Here is a 16,344-nt window from a genome sequence, read left to right on the forward strand (position 1 = left end):
CCTTAATCACTACCATATGAAGGATGACAGAATGAAATCAGTACAAAATGGTTAATTTAGTTGTTTTAAAGCCATTTCAGATTTTCTAAGACTTTCATCCATCTAGTTCATAATATCTGTTTCTTAGAGGTTTTCTCAAGACTATAATGTAAAAAATGAATCTAAATTGATAATAAAAACATCCTCATACTCCTTGAAAGAATGAAAAACTGTTACAAGTATCTTCTTTCACTACTTCTGGATTTTATTTTACTTTCAAAAGTAAGTTCAGAATTGAAGAAATATTCATGTTGCCCCTTGACAGTCTGCAATTGAACGAGGATAATGCTGATGGTGGGATTCTAGGCAGGAATCCAAAGAAACTCCCTACTCTTGACAGGGTAATTTAAGAGCAGTCCTACCTTTTCCACCTTCGTTTTCTCCTTGGTCGTCTGTTAGTGGGGTCACTTCTGGTTGCTCCACAATCATGGCATCTTCTTGGTTTGATGAAAGCTCTAAATGGAATGAGACAGAAGGAAGCTCAGAGATGTTGTAGTTGGAATCTGCGAGAAAACAGTGACTAAAGCTCAGAAAGTTAAAGTTCTTTTTTCCCCTCCAAGTTTCAACGGTCACCTAAGGAGACCACGAGAGCCACTCTCCAGGAATCACTGCCGAAAAGCACGCACGCACCCTGCTCACACACACCAGTATATACAGACGTCATGATAGTGTCACCACATCCTCAGATAACAATATATTCTGGTTCCAATACCTTCTGTTTCCATAGATGAACTCTGGGACTCTGCCTCAAGTTTTACTTCTTTCTTCGTTGAATCATTCTCTTGCCCTGTTAAGAACAGTGATTGAAAAATAAATATGATATGGATGGCCATAGCTTTATCCCTGGTTTGAAAAGACAATCAATTCAGAAACCATGCTTTGATCATGCCTGGAGAGGTAGAGAACAGTTCTAAACCAAAGCCGAAGGTGAATATCTTATTTTGTAAATTATCAAATGTATATTGATTAGTTAATGAGAAATATCCAGATAACGTAGGCAAAAAACTTTTCTTTGAACTGATTGGTGTAATTAGTATCTAGCTTATCAATACACTGAACATCAATGGATACAAACTGGAAGTCGAAATGTTGAAGAAGTTCTAGACTGCATGGGTTAATTATATTCAATTTCTCTTTACTATATAGATCTTTCTGTATTAAGGATTCCTAGGAAATTAAAATACTATTTGTATTTTCATTCTTCCATCAGCAGAGCATAAAAAAACTTGAGTAACATGAGCACACAGGGATGGGGGTCACCTAATAGCTCAACCATTCTCATAAAAACCTACTAAATACAGCAAAGATCAGGAGGGAATTCAGCCAACTCTTGATTACACCAAGGCTGATTATCTAGGAAAGCATTTTCTCCCCACCCTCTTGGGTTCTCCTCCTCTCCCCTGTGGCGTTCAGAACATTTAAGGGCTAAGAGAAGAAAATGAAATTTGTCCATTTTGCATCATTTTAATGAAAGATTTTATGCTAAGGATATTACTGTTACATTAAAAAAAATTCCAGAGCTAGAGGTTATAGGTACAAAGCTGAAGCAGAGGTTCTTGGGCTCTTAGCCTGCGTACATTCCTAAAGGAGATGCATTGTTTTTCCAAGTTGTCTCTACTTCTGTGAAAAGATCTTCTCTCCCTGCCTGAGACCATGTGACTTGCAGTGGTTCCTATGAGACAAGTGTATGTGCCCAGTTCACCTAAACAGAATATACAGTGTGTGCTCTTTTGTATTTTACTTTATGTTTTCTGTAAGATTAATCCTTGCCACTGCATGTATCAATGGTCTATTCTTTATCACCGATGTATATTATTCCATTGTACAAATATGTTCCAGTTTGGGGCTAAATGAATAACACTATTAAAAACATTTTTGTATATGTCTTTTGAGGGACATATGTATTCATATCACTTGGGTATAAACCCAGGAGTGAAATGGTTAAATAAGAGGCAACACATACGTTTAGCTTGACTAACTCCTGAGAAATGGTGTTCTGAAGAATTCGTTCCATTTTATAGTCTCACCAGAAATGTATGAGAATTCCAATTAGACTATGTCTAACGGACTATGTCATGATACAAGTCTTTTTTCTTTCAGCTATACCACACAGCACGTGGGATCTTAGATCCCCAACCAGGGATCAAAGCCATGGCCCTTGTATTGACGACATAGAGTCTTAACCCCTGGGACCACCAGTGTGCTGTGTGCTAAGTCACTTTAGCTGCATCCAACTCTTTGTGACCCTGTGGACTGTTACCCTCGCTCCTCTATTCATGGGATTCTTCAGGCAAGAATACTGGAGTAGGTTGCTATCTCCTCCTCCAGGGGATCTTCCTGACCCAGGGATCGAACCTGCATCTTTTATGTCTTCTGCACTGGCCGGCGGGTTGTTAAGCGCTAGTGCCACATGGGAAGTGTGGAATCTTAGCCTGTGGACCACCAGGGAAGTCCCCAAAAGTCCTTATATGGGGCAGAAAGCCATGCAGAATCTTTACCCCCCAAAATCATTTCCATGCTTTTCACCTCTGGGTACCATACAAAGTGATCACATCTTTGCACATTGAGTTCCTTTGCCTATTTATTTATGCTATTTATTCACCTATTTATTATTCTCATCACACTATAATACAGCTGTATCTGTGTTCGTTTCCCTTATCAGGTTGTAAGCACTGTGATGTTACACATTGTTTTATTCGTATTAATCTGCCTAGTGTGTGCACGTGCTCAGCTGCTCAGTTGTGTTCAACTCTTTGCAATCCTATGGACTATAGCCCACCAGGCTCCTCTGTCCATGGTATTTTCCAGCAAGAAAACTGGAGTGGGTTGCTGTTTATTCCTCCAAGGGATCTTCCTGACCCAGGGATCAAACCCATGTTTCTTATCTCCACCTGCATTGGCAGGCAGATTCTTTACCATTGCACCTGGGAAGCTTCTCTACCTAACACCTACTAATAAAGAGTGATCAATACATGTTTAATTAATTGGTCCTCCATTGTAGTCCTCATCAACGTCAGTAAATAGTAATTAGGGACTGTAACTTATTTCCATTAGCAACAGAGCACTAAGGCTAAGCACTACATGCGCTATATTTACTGCAAAGAATTTTGGAGGAAGAATTGAATGTTTTAGGCAAATCACCATCTCTTTGGGCTTCCATTTCATTATCTTTAGGGAAAAAACCCTCCCCACACCCCCCCCAAAATCCCCTAGATACTATCTTGGGCTTCCCTGGTGGCTCATTGGTAAAGAATACACCTACCAATACAGAAGAGGCAGGTTTGATCCCTGGGTTGGGAAGATCCCCTGGGGAAGGAAAGGGCCACTCAGTCCAGTATTCTTGCCTGGGAAATCCCATGGACAGAGAAGTCTGGTGGCCTACAGTCCACGGGGTCACAAAAGAGTGAGACATGACTTAGCGACTGAACTACAGCACCAGATACTAATACCTTAGATTCTATCTCTGGCATTATATGAGGCCATGTCTCCTGGTAAAGTTTCTAGTCATCCCTGACATTTGTCTACTGGGAGGGTGATGTCAAGGGAAATTTCACTCTTTTGAGTGAGCCTCATTCTCTAACCCCTTTCAGGGATCACAGCCTTGTTGTGGAATCAACACTGCCAGGAGAAATATTAAAAGCCTCAGAAATGCACTTGATACCACTCTGATGGCAGAAAGTGAAGAGGAACTAAAGAGCTTCTTGATGAGGGTGAAGGAGGAGAGTGAAAAGCTGACTTAAAACTCAACATTCAAAAAACAAAGATCATGGCATCTGGTCCCATCACTTCAAGGCACATAGATGGGATAAAGCAGAATCAGTGACAGATTTTATTTTCTTAGGCTCCAAAATCACTGCTGGTGGTGACTGCAGCCATGAAATTAAAATGCTATCTCCTTGGAAGAAAAGCTGTCACAAACCTACACAGCACGTTAAAAAACAAAGACATCACGTTGCGGACAAAAGTCTATATAGTCCAAGCTATGGTTTTTCCAGTAGTCATGTATGGATGTGAGAGGTGGACCATAAAGAAGGGTGAGTGCTGAAGAACTGATGCTTTTGAATTAGAGTCCCTTGGACTGCAAGGAGATCAAACCAGTCAATCCTAAAGGAAATTAACCCTGAATATTCATTGGAAGGACTGATGCTGAAGCTGAAGCTCCAATACTTTGGCCACCTGATGTGAAGAGCCAACTCACTAGAAAAGACCTTGATGCTGGGAAAGAGCGAAGGCAGGAGGAGAAGGGGATGGCTGAGGCTGAGATGTTAGCATCACTGACTCAATGCACATGAGTTTGACAAACTCTAGGAGATGGTGAAAGACAGAGAAGCCAGGTGTTCTGCAGACCATGGGGTTGTAGAGTGGGACATGACTTAACGACCGAACAACAACCATCCCTGTCACTGTTGATGGGGAACTGACCATCATAACTCCTCCTAGTCTTGGCTGGAAACTTAACTCATGATCTGTGATCTGCCTTTGTGCAGTGGCGGGGATGAGCAGACCATTCAGAGAGTAGAAGCAGCCACTTTACTGCAGGGTGTCTCCACTCCCAGTACTCCACTCCATACATTTTCAGAGAAAGTCCATCAGGAGTAGTAAGATGGCAATTCACCAAGGACTGGGCACCGCTGATGGGGTGGGACCGCCTGGGTGGCAGCCTAAGGCTGTGATGTGTACTAGGGATTTTCTCTGCAACCAGTAAGGACTGTTAACTCACTTGGAGGACAAGAGGCCGTTGCAAAGCTTTTTGAATTATTTCTCTCCCCTGCCCTTTAACTTGTCTCATTCTTTTTTTTTTCAGGGGGCGGGTATAGTTGCTTTGGGGGACTTCCCTTGTAGTTCAGTTAGTAAAGAATCTGCCTGCAATGCAGGAGATCTGGGTTCGATTCTTGGGTCGGGAAGATCCCCTGGAGAAGGAAATGGCAACCCACTCCAGTATTCTTGCCTGGAGCATCCCATGGACAGAGGAACCTGGAGGGCTACAGTCCATGGGGTTGCAAGAGTTGGACATGACTTAGCGACTAAACCACCACCACCATAGTTACTTTACAACATTGCATTACCTTCTGCTATACAACAAAGTGACTCAGCTATATGTATGCATATTTTTCTCTTGCCCCTCACCCTGGACCTCCCTCCCACCGCCTCCCCCCATCCACCCCTTTAGGTCACCATAGAGCACTGAACTGAGCTCCCTATGCTATACACTAGGTTGACACCAGCCATCTGTTTTACACATGGTAGTGTCGATCCCAATCTCGCAATTTATCTCGTCTGCTCTATTCCCCCTCAACCTTGTCTGTTGTCTGCATCTCCATTCCTGCCCTGTGAATAGGTTCATCTGTACCATTTTTCTAGATGCCACATATATGCAATCTTCTCTTGGGACAAAAATACATATATTTTCTTCTTTCTCATTTTTCTGACATTCAGTTCAGTTCAGTTGCTCAGTCCTCTCTGACTCTGAGACCCCAAGGACTGCAGCACACCAGGCCTCCCTGTCCATCACCAACTCCCGGAGCTTACTCAAACTCATGTCCATCGAGCCAGTGATGTTTCCAGTCATCTCATCCTCTGTCATCCCCTTCTCCTCCCACCTTCAATCTTTCCCAGCATCAGGGTCTTTTCAAATGAGTCAGTTCTTCGCATCACATAGCCAAAGTATTGGCGTTTCAGCTTCAGCATCAGTCCTTCCAATGAACATTCATGACTTATTTCCTTTAGGGTGAACTGGTTGGATCTCCTTTCAGTACAAGGGACTCTCAAGAGTCTTCTCCAACATATCACAGTTCAAAAGCATCAATTCTTCAGTGCTCAACTTTCATTATAGTCCAATTCTCACATCCATACATGACTACTGGAAAAACCACAGCTTTGACTAGACGGACCTTTGTCGACAAAGTAATGTTTCTGCTGTCTAGGTTAGTCATAACTTTTCTTCAAAGGAGCAAGTGTTTTTGAATTTCATGGCTGTATTCATCATCTGCAGTGATTTTGGAGCCCCCCAAAATAGTCTGTCACTATTTCCACTGTTTCTCCATCTATTTGCCATGAAGTGATGGGACCAGATGCCATGATTTTACTTTTCTGAATGTTGAGCTTTAAGCCAACTTTTTCACTCTCACTTTCATCAAGAGGCTCTTTAGTTCTTCTTCACTCTCTGCCATAAGGGTGGTGTCATCTGCATATCTGAGGTTATTGATTTTTCTCCCAGCAATCTTGATTCCAGCTTGTGCTTCATCCAGCCCAGCATTTCTCATGATGTACTCTGCACATAAGTTATATAAGCAGGGTGACAATATACAGCCTTGACGTACTCCTTTTCCTATTTGGAACCAGTCTATTGCTCCATGTCCAGTTCTAACTGTTGCTTCCTGACCTGCACAGAGATTTCTCAAGAGGCAGGTCAGATGGTCTGGTATTCCCATCTCTTTCTGAATTTTCCCGAGTTTGTTGTGGTCTACATAGTCAATGGCTTTGGCATAGTCAATAAAGCAGGAGTAGACGTTTTTCTGGAACTTTCTTGCTTTTTCAGTGATCCAACAGATGTTGGCAATATGATCTCTGGTTCCTCTGCCTTTTCTAAATCTGGTTTGAACATCTGGAAGTTCATGGTTCACATATTGTTGAAGCCTGGCTTGGAGAATTTCGAGCATTACTTTACTAGAATATGAGATGAGTGTAATTGTGTGGTAGTTTGAGCATTCTTTGGCATTGCCTTTCTTTGGGATTGGAATGAAAACAAATGTTTTCCAGTCCTGTGGCCACTGCTGAGTTTTCCCAGTTTGCTGGCATATTAAATGCAGCACTTTCACAGCATCATCTTTTAGGATTTGAAATAGCTTAACTGGAATTCCATCACATCCACTAGCTTTGTTTGTAGTGATGCTTCTTAAGGACCACTTGAGCTCGCATTCCTGGATGTCTGGCTCTAGGTGAGTGATCACACCATCGTGATTATCTTGGTCGTGAAGATCTTTTTTGTACAGTTCTTCTGTGTATTCTTGCCACCTCTTCTTAATATCTTCTTCTGTTAGGTCCACACCATTTCTGTCCTTTATCGAGCCCATCTTTGCATGAAATGTTCCCTTGGTATGTCTAATTTTCTTGGGGAGATCTCTAGTCTTTCCCATTCTGTTGTTTTCTATTCTATTTCCCATTCTATTGTTTTCCTCTATTTCTTTGCATTGATTCTGAAATTAAAGTAATGACAAAAGGGGAAAGACATGAGGTTCTCAGCTTTGAAATGCAGAAATGCTCATCCTTGCTCCTTCCTGAGCCATGCCAGGATTTGGTGTGCTGCTGGAGGAGGAGGTCTGTATGAGCGCCAAGCCCTGTTCGCAGGCCTGCTGTGTGGTAATGATGACTCTCGGGGCTCCCGTCCATCTGCCTTTCTCTGCAGCCACTCAGACATACCACATTCCATCCACTTTCTTGACCCCATGGGGCCATGCTTTATGTTTGCCCCTCTACATTCAGTCTGGTTGAATTCTACCCACTGTCCTTTGCCCTAATCCCTCCTGGCAGAGGAAACAAAAGAACATAAAGGATCCCACAGTTTATACATATATTTTTTATACAGCGAACTCAATCATCCATACTAATGGGCAGGGGCCATTAGAACAGATAACCCAAAATCCATTCACTTTCCTTTAGAAATGGATCACATGATTGTTTCTTGTGAGGCCTGGTAATTAAGTTTGGCTCAAGCTAATGCTTTAATTAATTTGCATTAAAATTGGTCTGGGAACAACAGTCTAGGGTCAAACATTTCTAGAGGAGGATAAACCTAAATTCACTTGGTAGGTAAATAGACTGTTTTTAAACAATAGCAACAACAATATAGCTTTGTTATTTATAGATTATTAGATGCTCAGATCTTCCTAAGAACAAAGAATTTGTTTCTCTGATGTGTCTCTTAAAGATAATAGAAATTATGTCCTTTTGTTAAGCTTGAAACTTGATTGCTGCTATTGGTCAAAATTTTACTTTCACTATGTCTAAAAATACCCCAGATTAGGATGAAATTTAAACCTAGGTTAAAGTGAATTTGATTATTTCTAAGTTATTCTTAGTTTTCTATTAGTCCTCTATTTCTTAGTTTCTAGGGCCAATAAAATTTTCTTTCCTAATGTAAATTATTGCTACAATTATTTCTTGTAGTTACAAAAGAAAGGCAGTTTTCACATAGAAACACTTAATACAGGTATTGGGAATTACCAGTAATTTTACAACTAAGGGATTGCCATTGTTAATACTGTAAACTGCTATAATTCACCTGCATATGTGTGTGTATGAACCTACATATGTATGTGTATATATATATGTGTGTGTATATATATATATATGTGTGTATATATATGTATATATGTGTATATATATGTATACATACATATGTAGGCACATACACACATGTATATTTATATGTATACATACATATGTATCTGTATAAGTGTGTGTCTTTGTGTATGTCCAAATATAAAAACTGTATCTACACACATACATACACAAATATACAAAATACATAAATGTATCCTGGCATTCCAATTAATCTCCATTTTGATTCTTTTTTAGTTTAGATTTCATAAGCAGCTTACACTGTCATTATACTTTCTTCAGAAATGTTATAAGATGCATTATATTCTATGTTCTGGACAAATTTTGGGATGCTCCCGTTTGTTTTTTGTTTTCGCCATCAAACAGCACTGCAACGAGCATTGTTGTGAATACCTCTCTCTATACTTCTGGTGGCTGTTACTTTAAGATAAATTCTTAATGCATAACTCTTGGATCAAAGGGTAAACAGTTTACCTTTTATTAGATTTTGTCAGAATTGCTGATGAGGAGGTTATGCCCTTTAATCTCCCGCCAGTGGTGTGTGAGCATGTTTGGCTGCCTTCCTCATGCCACTTCTGTGCACTTTCAACCCTATTTAAATGCCTGATACTCAGAAGAAGACACCGAAATCGTGTTTTATTTGCATCGTAAAGTAATGAAGAGGTAATTCATGTCTTCATATTTACAATGACTGCATTTTCTCTTTTGTGAATTACAATTGAGTCCTTTGCCCATTTTCTTCTTGAGTTGTTTACATTATTATTATTATTGATTTATGAAGTTTTTATTTTTGGAGTAAGAAAGTTGATTCGTTGTCATTTAGGCTGAGAATACATTTCCTAATAGGTTTTCTGTAGAATTTGATTACACACTTTATCATGTCAAAATGTATATATTCAGCTTTAGCCACTAAATTTCCCCTTTTATGACACATGAGGACTTATGTACACATGCAGTGCATATACACATCTATGTGCACATACCTTATAATGCAATCATGTGTCTGTATACATTCACATTTCAGAAGGCAGTCCTTATTTCAAAACTAAGAACATTTATATATATATAAATTCTGTGTATATATACACACATACACCCTTTGATTCTTTTAGCTAGTAGTTTTATAGTGTCATTTTTACATTTCATCTTGCTCCTTTTGGAATTTAAGTTGGCATAAGGGATGAGATTGGGATACAGTTTATTTTTTCAAATGGCCCTTAATGCCATTTATTGAGTCATCTGTCTTTGAAGTGTCAGCCTAAATATGTACTGAAGTCCCGATCTCCTGAGGTCTATTTCCAAACTCTTTACTCTGTTTCATTGATCAGCCTGTCCATCCCTCCAATAGGACCACATAGTTAATCGCATTTTTTAAAGATATCATGTCATTTTTAGTCTATTTATTCTGTCATTGACTGATAATATCATATCTGTGAATTCCGCATTGCATTTCCAATTGGATTTTATTTGCAGTGTATCTTCTTATATCATCTGACACATAAAAACCCATCATTCTTATATTTCATCAGGGCTTTAAGTTTTTATTGATATAAAATGACCAACTCTTTCTCACTTGAGATTTTTGGCTAGAATTCTAACTGGAGAGATTCTAAAGTAGTTTTCCATGTTTTCTTTTGATGTTTATTTCCCAAACATTCTTTTTTTTAACTTTAAATTTTTAAAGCCTTACTATTTTATTGAAATTAATTCAATCTGAGTGGTTTTTACACTCAGTAACCTAAATTATGCTTACTGTCATAACTATTTGCCTGTGTCATCCTCTTTCATATATTGTTTTTTGGTTATAACGTTACTTATTATTTTTATTTGCATTACTAAATATACTCTCATGCTTGGTATGATCTTCAGGGGAAATTAGAAAGCAAGATTTATTCCTTTAACTCTTGTGACTTAATTCTATTTGTAATTATCATAAAATGTTTCAAAGTTCTTCTAGTTATTCTTAAACCTGCCATTGTCAGAACCCAGAGCACAGCAGGATTTTTCATTGTTTAACTATCTTTATCAAAGTCAGCACTGTAGACAACCCTCACTGCTCCACACTGGAATTTTTGGTGTACAAACTTTGGCACTGAAATTTCCTTTCTTTACTCTTTTCCTTATTTCCTCTCTTTCTTTCTTCCTCTTTTAACTCTTCTATCAACATGCAACATACAATCAGGAAAGTACACAAACAATATGCAGATCCCAATTAAGTAATCAAAAGCAGATAGAGAAACTACATATTCTTAGGATAATCCTCCAGCCCTCAGCCCAGCTCCTAGCCCAATCAGTATCTCATCCCCAGTCACCCAAGTTTAATAAACACCCTGCCTGTCATAGTTATTTTCCCTGCTTTTCAAAGTTGATATAGATGAACTTGTACAACATGTATGCTTTTGTACCATCTTTACGTAAGGTTTCTAAGATACATTTGTAAGATTCATTCATATTTTTGCCTGGAATTCTAGTTTGTAATTTCTTTTTCCTTTCTTTTTTTTTTTTTAAAGATATTTTTGATGTGGACCATTTTTAAAGTCTTTATTGAATTTGGTACAGTATTGCTTCTGCTTATTCTTATGTTTTGATTTTTTGGCCATGATGCATGTAGAATGTAGCTCCCTGACCAGGGATCAAACCCACTCCCCCCCCACCCCGCATTGGAAGGAAAAGTCTTAACCAGTGGACTGCCAAGGAAGCTCCGTGTAGTTAGTAGTATTTGTGCTTCATTCTTATATTTGTTTCTCTGTATGTAACTTGTTTCTCTCGTCTGACTGCTTTGGAGATTTTCTTCCTTATCACTGCTGTTGACTGAGTTGATTATGATGTACTTAAGTATAATTTTGTGTTTCTTGTGCTTTGGGGTCATCGAATTTCTTCCACATGTGAGTTCATCGTTTTCATGAAGTTTCTGAAAAATTTCAGCAACTATTACTTCAAATATTTTTTTCTGTCTCCCCTTCCCATATCTGCCTACAGAGATTCCAATTCATGATTATTATATTTGGAATCACTCGAAGTTGTTCCATGGCTCCCTGAGGCTCTTTTCATTTCCTTCGGTCATTCATTTTCTCTGTGTATGGATTTGGATAGTTTCTATAGCTACAACTTCAAATTCACTGATCTTTTCTTCTGCCCTATCTCACCTGCCATTATTCCCATCAGGTATAATTTTCATCTCAGATACTCTGTTTTTCATCTCTAGAAATTCAATGGTATCTTTCTATATTTTCCATGTTTCTAATGAACATGGAATTCCTTCTTTTAGCTTGTTGAGGACGTGGAATACAATTAATGCTTTTTAATGTGCTCTTTCCTATTAATGGGATGTCCCTGGTGGCTCAGACGGTAAAGCATCTGCCTACAATGCGGGAGATCCAGGTTCAATCCATGGGTCAGGAAGATCTCCTGGAGAAGGAAATGGCAATCAACTCCAGTATTCTTGCCTGGAAAATCCCATAGACGAGGAGCCTGGTAGGCTACAGTCCATGGGGTCGCAAAGAGTGAGACATGACTGAGTGACTTCACTTTCACTTCCTATTATTACCCCATCTGTGCCACTTCTGGATTGATTCCTATTAATTATTATCTCTTCCCCTTTAGGTCATACTTTTCTGCATCTTGTCAAGCAGGCCAATTAATAACCCTACAATGGTCTGAGTGTTCAAGTAAAAGGAAGAGTCATACATCTCTCACTTTAAATCAGAATCTAGAAATGATTAAGCTTAGTGAAGAAGGCATATCAAAAGCTAAGACAGGCTAAAAGCTAGGTGTCTCACACCAAGCAGTTAGCTAAGTTGTGAAGGCAAAAGAAAAGTTCTTGAAGGGAATTCAAAGTGTTTCTCCAGTAAACACATGAATGATTAAAAAAAAAAAAAGTAGATTATTGCCAATATGGAGAAAGTCTGGGGGGTCTGGATAGAAGATCAAACCAGCCACAACATTCTCTTAAGTCAGAGCCTAACCCAGGGCAGTGCTCCGATTGTCTTCCGTTCCGTGAGGGCTGAGAGAGGTGAGGAAACTGCACAAGAAAGGTTTGAAAGTAGCAGAGACTGGTTTATGAGGTTTAAGGAAAGAATCCACCTCCATAACAAAAGAACAAGGTGAAGCAGCAAGTGCTGATGTAGAAGCTGCATTAGGTTGACCAGAAGGTCTAGCTAAGATGTTTATGAAGGTGGCTACAGTAAACAATAGCTTTTCAGTGTCGACAAAACAGCCTTCTATTGGAAGAAGATGCCATTTAGGACTCTCACAGCTAGATAGGAGAAGTCAGGGCCTGGCTTCAAGGCTTCAAAGGACAACCTGACTCTCTCATTTGGGGCTAATGCAGATGGTGAAGCCAATGCTCATTTGTCATTCTGAAAATCCTAGGATGCTTAAAAATTAGGCTTAATCTACTCTGCCTGTGCTCTATATATGGAAAAACAAAGCCTAGATGACAGAGTGTATCTGTTCACAACAGATACACAGAAAATTTCAGACCCACTGTTGAGACCTACTGCTCAGAAAAAAGATTCTTTTCAAAATATTACTGCTCATTGACAATGCATTTGGTCACCCAAGTGCGCTGATGGAGATGTACAGTGAGATTAATATTGTTTTCACACCTGCTAACACAATATCCCTTCTGCAACTCATGGATCAAGGAATAATTTCAGCTTTCAAGTCCTATTATTTAAGAAATATATTGCATAAGGTTACAGTTGCCATAGATAGTGATCTCTCTGATGGATCTGGGCAAGATAAATTGAAAACCTGGGAAGGATTTGCCATTTGAAAAGCCATTAGGAAGCATTCATGATTCATGGGAAGTGGTCAAAATATCAACATTAACGAATTTGGAAAAAGTTGATTCCAACACTCACGGATGACTTAGAGGGTTTCGAGATTTCAGGGGAGGAAGTAACTGTAGATGTGGTAGAAAGAGCAAGAGAACTAGAATTACAAGTGGAGCCTGAAGATGTGACCAAATTGCTGCAACTCAAGGATAAAATCTTAGCAGATGAGCAGTTCTTATGGATAAGCCAGGAAAGTAACTTCTTGAGATGGAATCAAATTCTGGTGAAGATGCTGCAAAGATTGTTGACATGACAGCAAAGTGTTTGGAATATTACACAAACTTACTCGAGAAAGCAACGACAGGGTTGGTGAGGATTGAGTCCAATTTTGAAAGAAGTTCTGCTGTGGGTAAAATGGTATCAAACAGCACTGCACGCTACGGCGAAATTGTCCATGGAAGGAAGAGTCAATGATGTGGAAAAATTCACTGTTGTCTTATTTTAAGAAATGACCACAGCCGCTCCAGCCTTCAGCAAGCACCACTCTAATCAGTCAGCAGCCTCGGTATCAAGGCTCACATCAAGGTGAGACCCTCCACCAGCACAAAGGTCATGATTCATCAAAGACTCAGATGACAGCTAGCAGTTTTTAGCAATAAAGTAGTTTTTAGTTAAGGTATATGTACTGCTCTTTTTTTAGACCTGGCGTTATTGCACAATTAATAGACAACAGTAGAGTGTAAACCCAACTTTCACATGCATTGGGAAGCCAAAAAATTCATGTGACTGGCTTTATTGTCATATTCCCTTCTTGTGGTGGTCTGGAACACAACCCACAATATCTCAGAGGTATACCTGTACAAACATCCTTGAAAAAACTGGCCAAAACAAAGGCATTCAAGCTCTCTGCTCATAAAACATGCAGAAACACAAGAAGTGCAAGGGGATTTGTCTTCCAATACTTCTTTTCATGCCCAGTAATTTTGTTGATTACTCTGTTGGATGTGAAGTATGTTTCTAGTTTTACAGATGTTCTTGAGTTTCATTTGAGGATAAGTTAAGTTATTTACAAACAGTTTGATCCTTTCAAGTCTTGTTTTGAAGCTGGCTTGCACAGGACAAGAGCAGTATTTGGCGTATTGCTAGTTTTGCTCCACTACTGAGGCGAGCCCCTTCTGAGCCCCCCATGCATTCTTAGATTTTCCAGTCTGGCTAGTGGGAACAGGCACCCTTCTCACCCCTGTGGAAGCCCCAGATATCAGGACCTCAAGTCCTTTAGTGTGGTTTCCCAAGTCTCTTGCACATGTGCAGATCAATACCCCTCTGAAGACTTGAAGGATTCCCTCTGTAGGTCTCTGCGCTTCCCGGGTGGCACTAGTGGTAAAGAACCCACCTGCCAATGCAGGAGACATAAGAGATGCTGGTTCAGGAAGATCCCTTGGAGGAAGGCATAGACGGAGGAGGCTGGTGGACTACAGTCCATAGGGTCACACAGGGTCAGACATGGCTGAAGCGACTTAGCACGCATACACTCTATAGGTCTCGAGAGTGTTCCCTGTGTGGAGCTCTCCTTTCTTCAGGACTCCATCTGGCTAATGCTAGATGCTTGGCTTTCCATCACTCTCAGCTCTTTCCTCAACTCAGGAAGTCTGCTGGGCTGGGCACTGTGGCCTGCAAATTCTCTCCAGTCATGGGGCTTACCTCATTTTTAACTCTCAGGCATCACTGAGATTTACCAAACTTTAATATGAATCGGTGCTCCTATTTTCCATGACAATGGAAAAATATTACCATACTTTAATTTATCTCATTCCAATAAATGCCATTATTGCAATGCATTTTGACTCTAAGTCTATCTTAACTTCCACAATACACTATTCTTATTATAATCATCATTGATTTGTATCATCACTGTTCGTTTAGACTTATCCAATAACTACCATCTGCCTTGCTTATAATTCCTTCTGTCATCTTATAATTCCTTTTGTCATCAATATCCTCCTACCTGAAGAACATCAGAATTTTCTGGTGATGCACATTTCCTTGCTTGCTCAGAAATGTTAATTAATCTTTTTTTTTTTTTTTGTAATAGTTATTTGGCTGTGTCAGGTCTTAGTTGCTGGCGTGTAAGGTCTTTAGTTGTGGCACGTGTGATCTAGTTCCCTGGCCAGGGATTGAACCCAGGCTCCCTGCATTGGGAGCACGGAGTTTTAACCATTGGACCACCAGGGAAGTCCAAACCTTTATCCTTGAAACATACATTTTTCTCTGGGCTTAGAGTTCTTGGGTGGCAGTGACTCTTTTGTATTGTCTTTTTATTTCCATCATGTCTTCTGAAAAGTCAGCTATCGGTCCGATTGTTTGATGACTGCTTCTGGATGTTCTGTTTATCCCTGGCTTTCAGCAATTTTACTATGATGGTTTGGGAATTATTCTGCTTGGAGTTCAAAGGACTTTTGGAACACGTGACTTGATATCCCTTCTCGTTGTAGGAAATTTCTCACCAAAATTTCTTCAGATATTTTTTTCTGTCCAATTCCTTCTCTCCTTTCTGTCCAGGATTCCAATTATATGCGCATTAGACTTTGTCATTGTATCCTGCACATCTTTCCCCTTTCTTTAGTTTGCCATTCTTTCTCTCCTGTCTTTTAGTTCAGATATATTCTTCTGACCTAACTTCTAGTTCACAAATTCGGGAATACTGGAGTGGGTTGCCATTTCCTTCTCCAAGGGATCTTCCTGACCCAGGAATGGAGCCCGGGTCTCATGCACTGCAGGCAGATTCTTTACGAACTGAGCTACGAGGGAAGCCTTCATTTGCATCTAATAAGTCATAAACCTATTCACTGAATTCTTCATCTTAGAGTGGCATCTTTTACTTCTAGACTTTTTCTTTTTCTCTTTTGAATTTTCAGTTCTCAGCTAAACTTTTCAATCTTGTCTTGTCAGTGGAGGAACTGGTTTGCATGGTCTCTGTGTTTTATACTTTGGGTTTATAACATGAATATTTTCAGCCCAAGTGGGTTTCCTGCTCTTGTCTGTTTGTTTTACATGTTACCTTGTTTCTTTATTTTTTTCTGGCTATTTTCTGGCATTTACAATGCTCTTTCTTTCTTGCATCTAGTAAATAATTTACATTTGCTTTTCTCAGGTACCTAGATGGACTGGTAATCTGGGTTGATCTCAA

At 39.6% G+C, this 16,344-nt stretch overlaps 1 protein-coding gene across 3 annotated transcripts in view; it reads right to left on the reverse strand.

The window, feature by feature from the left end:
- MACROD2 (MACRO domain containing 2) overlaps positions 1-16,344 on the reverse strand; it is a 2,312,183-nt gene that overhangs the window by 88,984 nt on the left and 2,206,855 nt on the right. For all 3 annotated transcript variants that reach the window (XM_027560273.1, XM_027560275.1, XM_027560274.1), the window contains 2 exons: positions 752-826; positions 402-494 (listed from right to left, as the gene is read on the reverse strand). In XM_027560273.1, coding sequence (XP_027416074.1) covers positions 402-494; positions 752-826 — 168 coding nt within the window. The remainder of the gene's footprint in view (positions 1-401; positions 495-751; positions 827-16,344) is intronic.

This window comes from Bos indicus x Bos taurus, chromosome 13, assembly GCF_003369695.1.
Source record: "Bos indicus x Bos taurus breed Angus x Brahman F1 hybrid chromosome 13, Bos_hybrid_MaternalHap_v2.0, whole genome shotgun sequence".
NCBI lineage: Eukaryota > Metazoa > Chordata > Mammalia > Artiodactyla > Bovidae > Bos > Bos indicus x Bos taurus.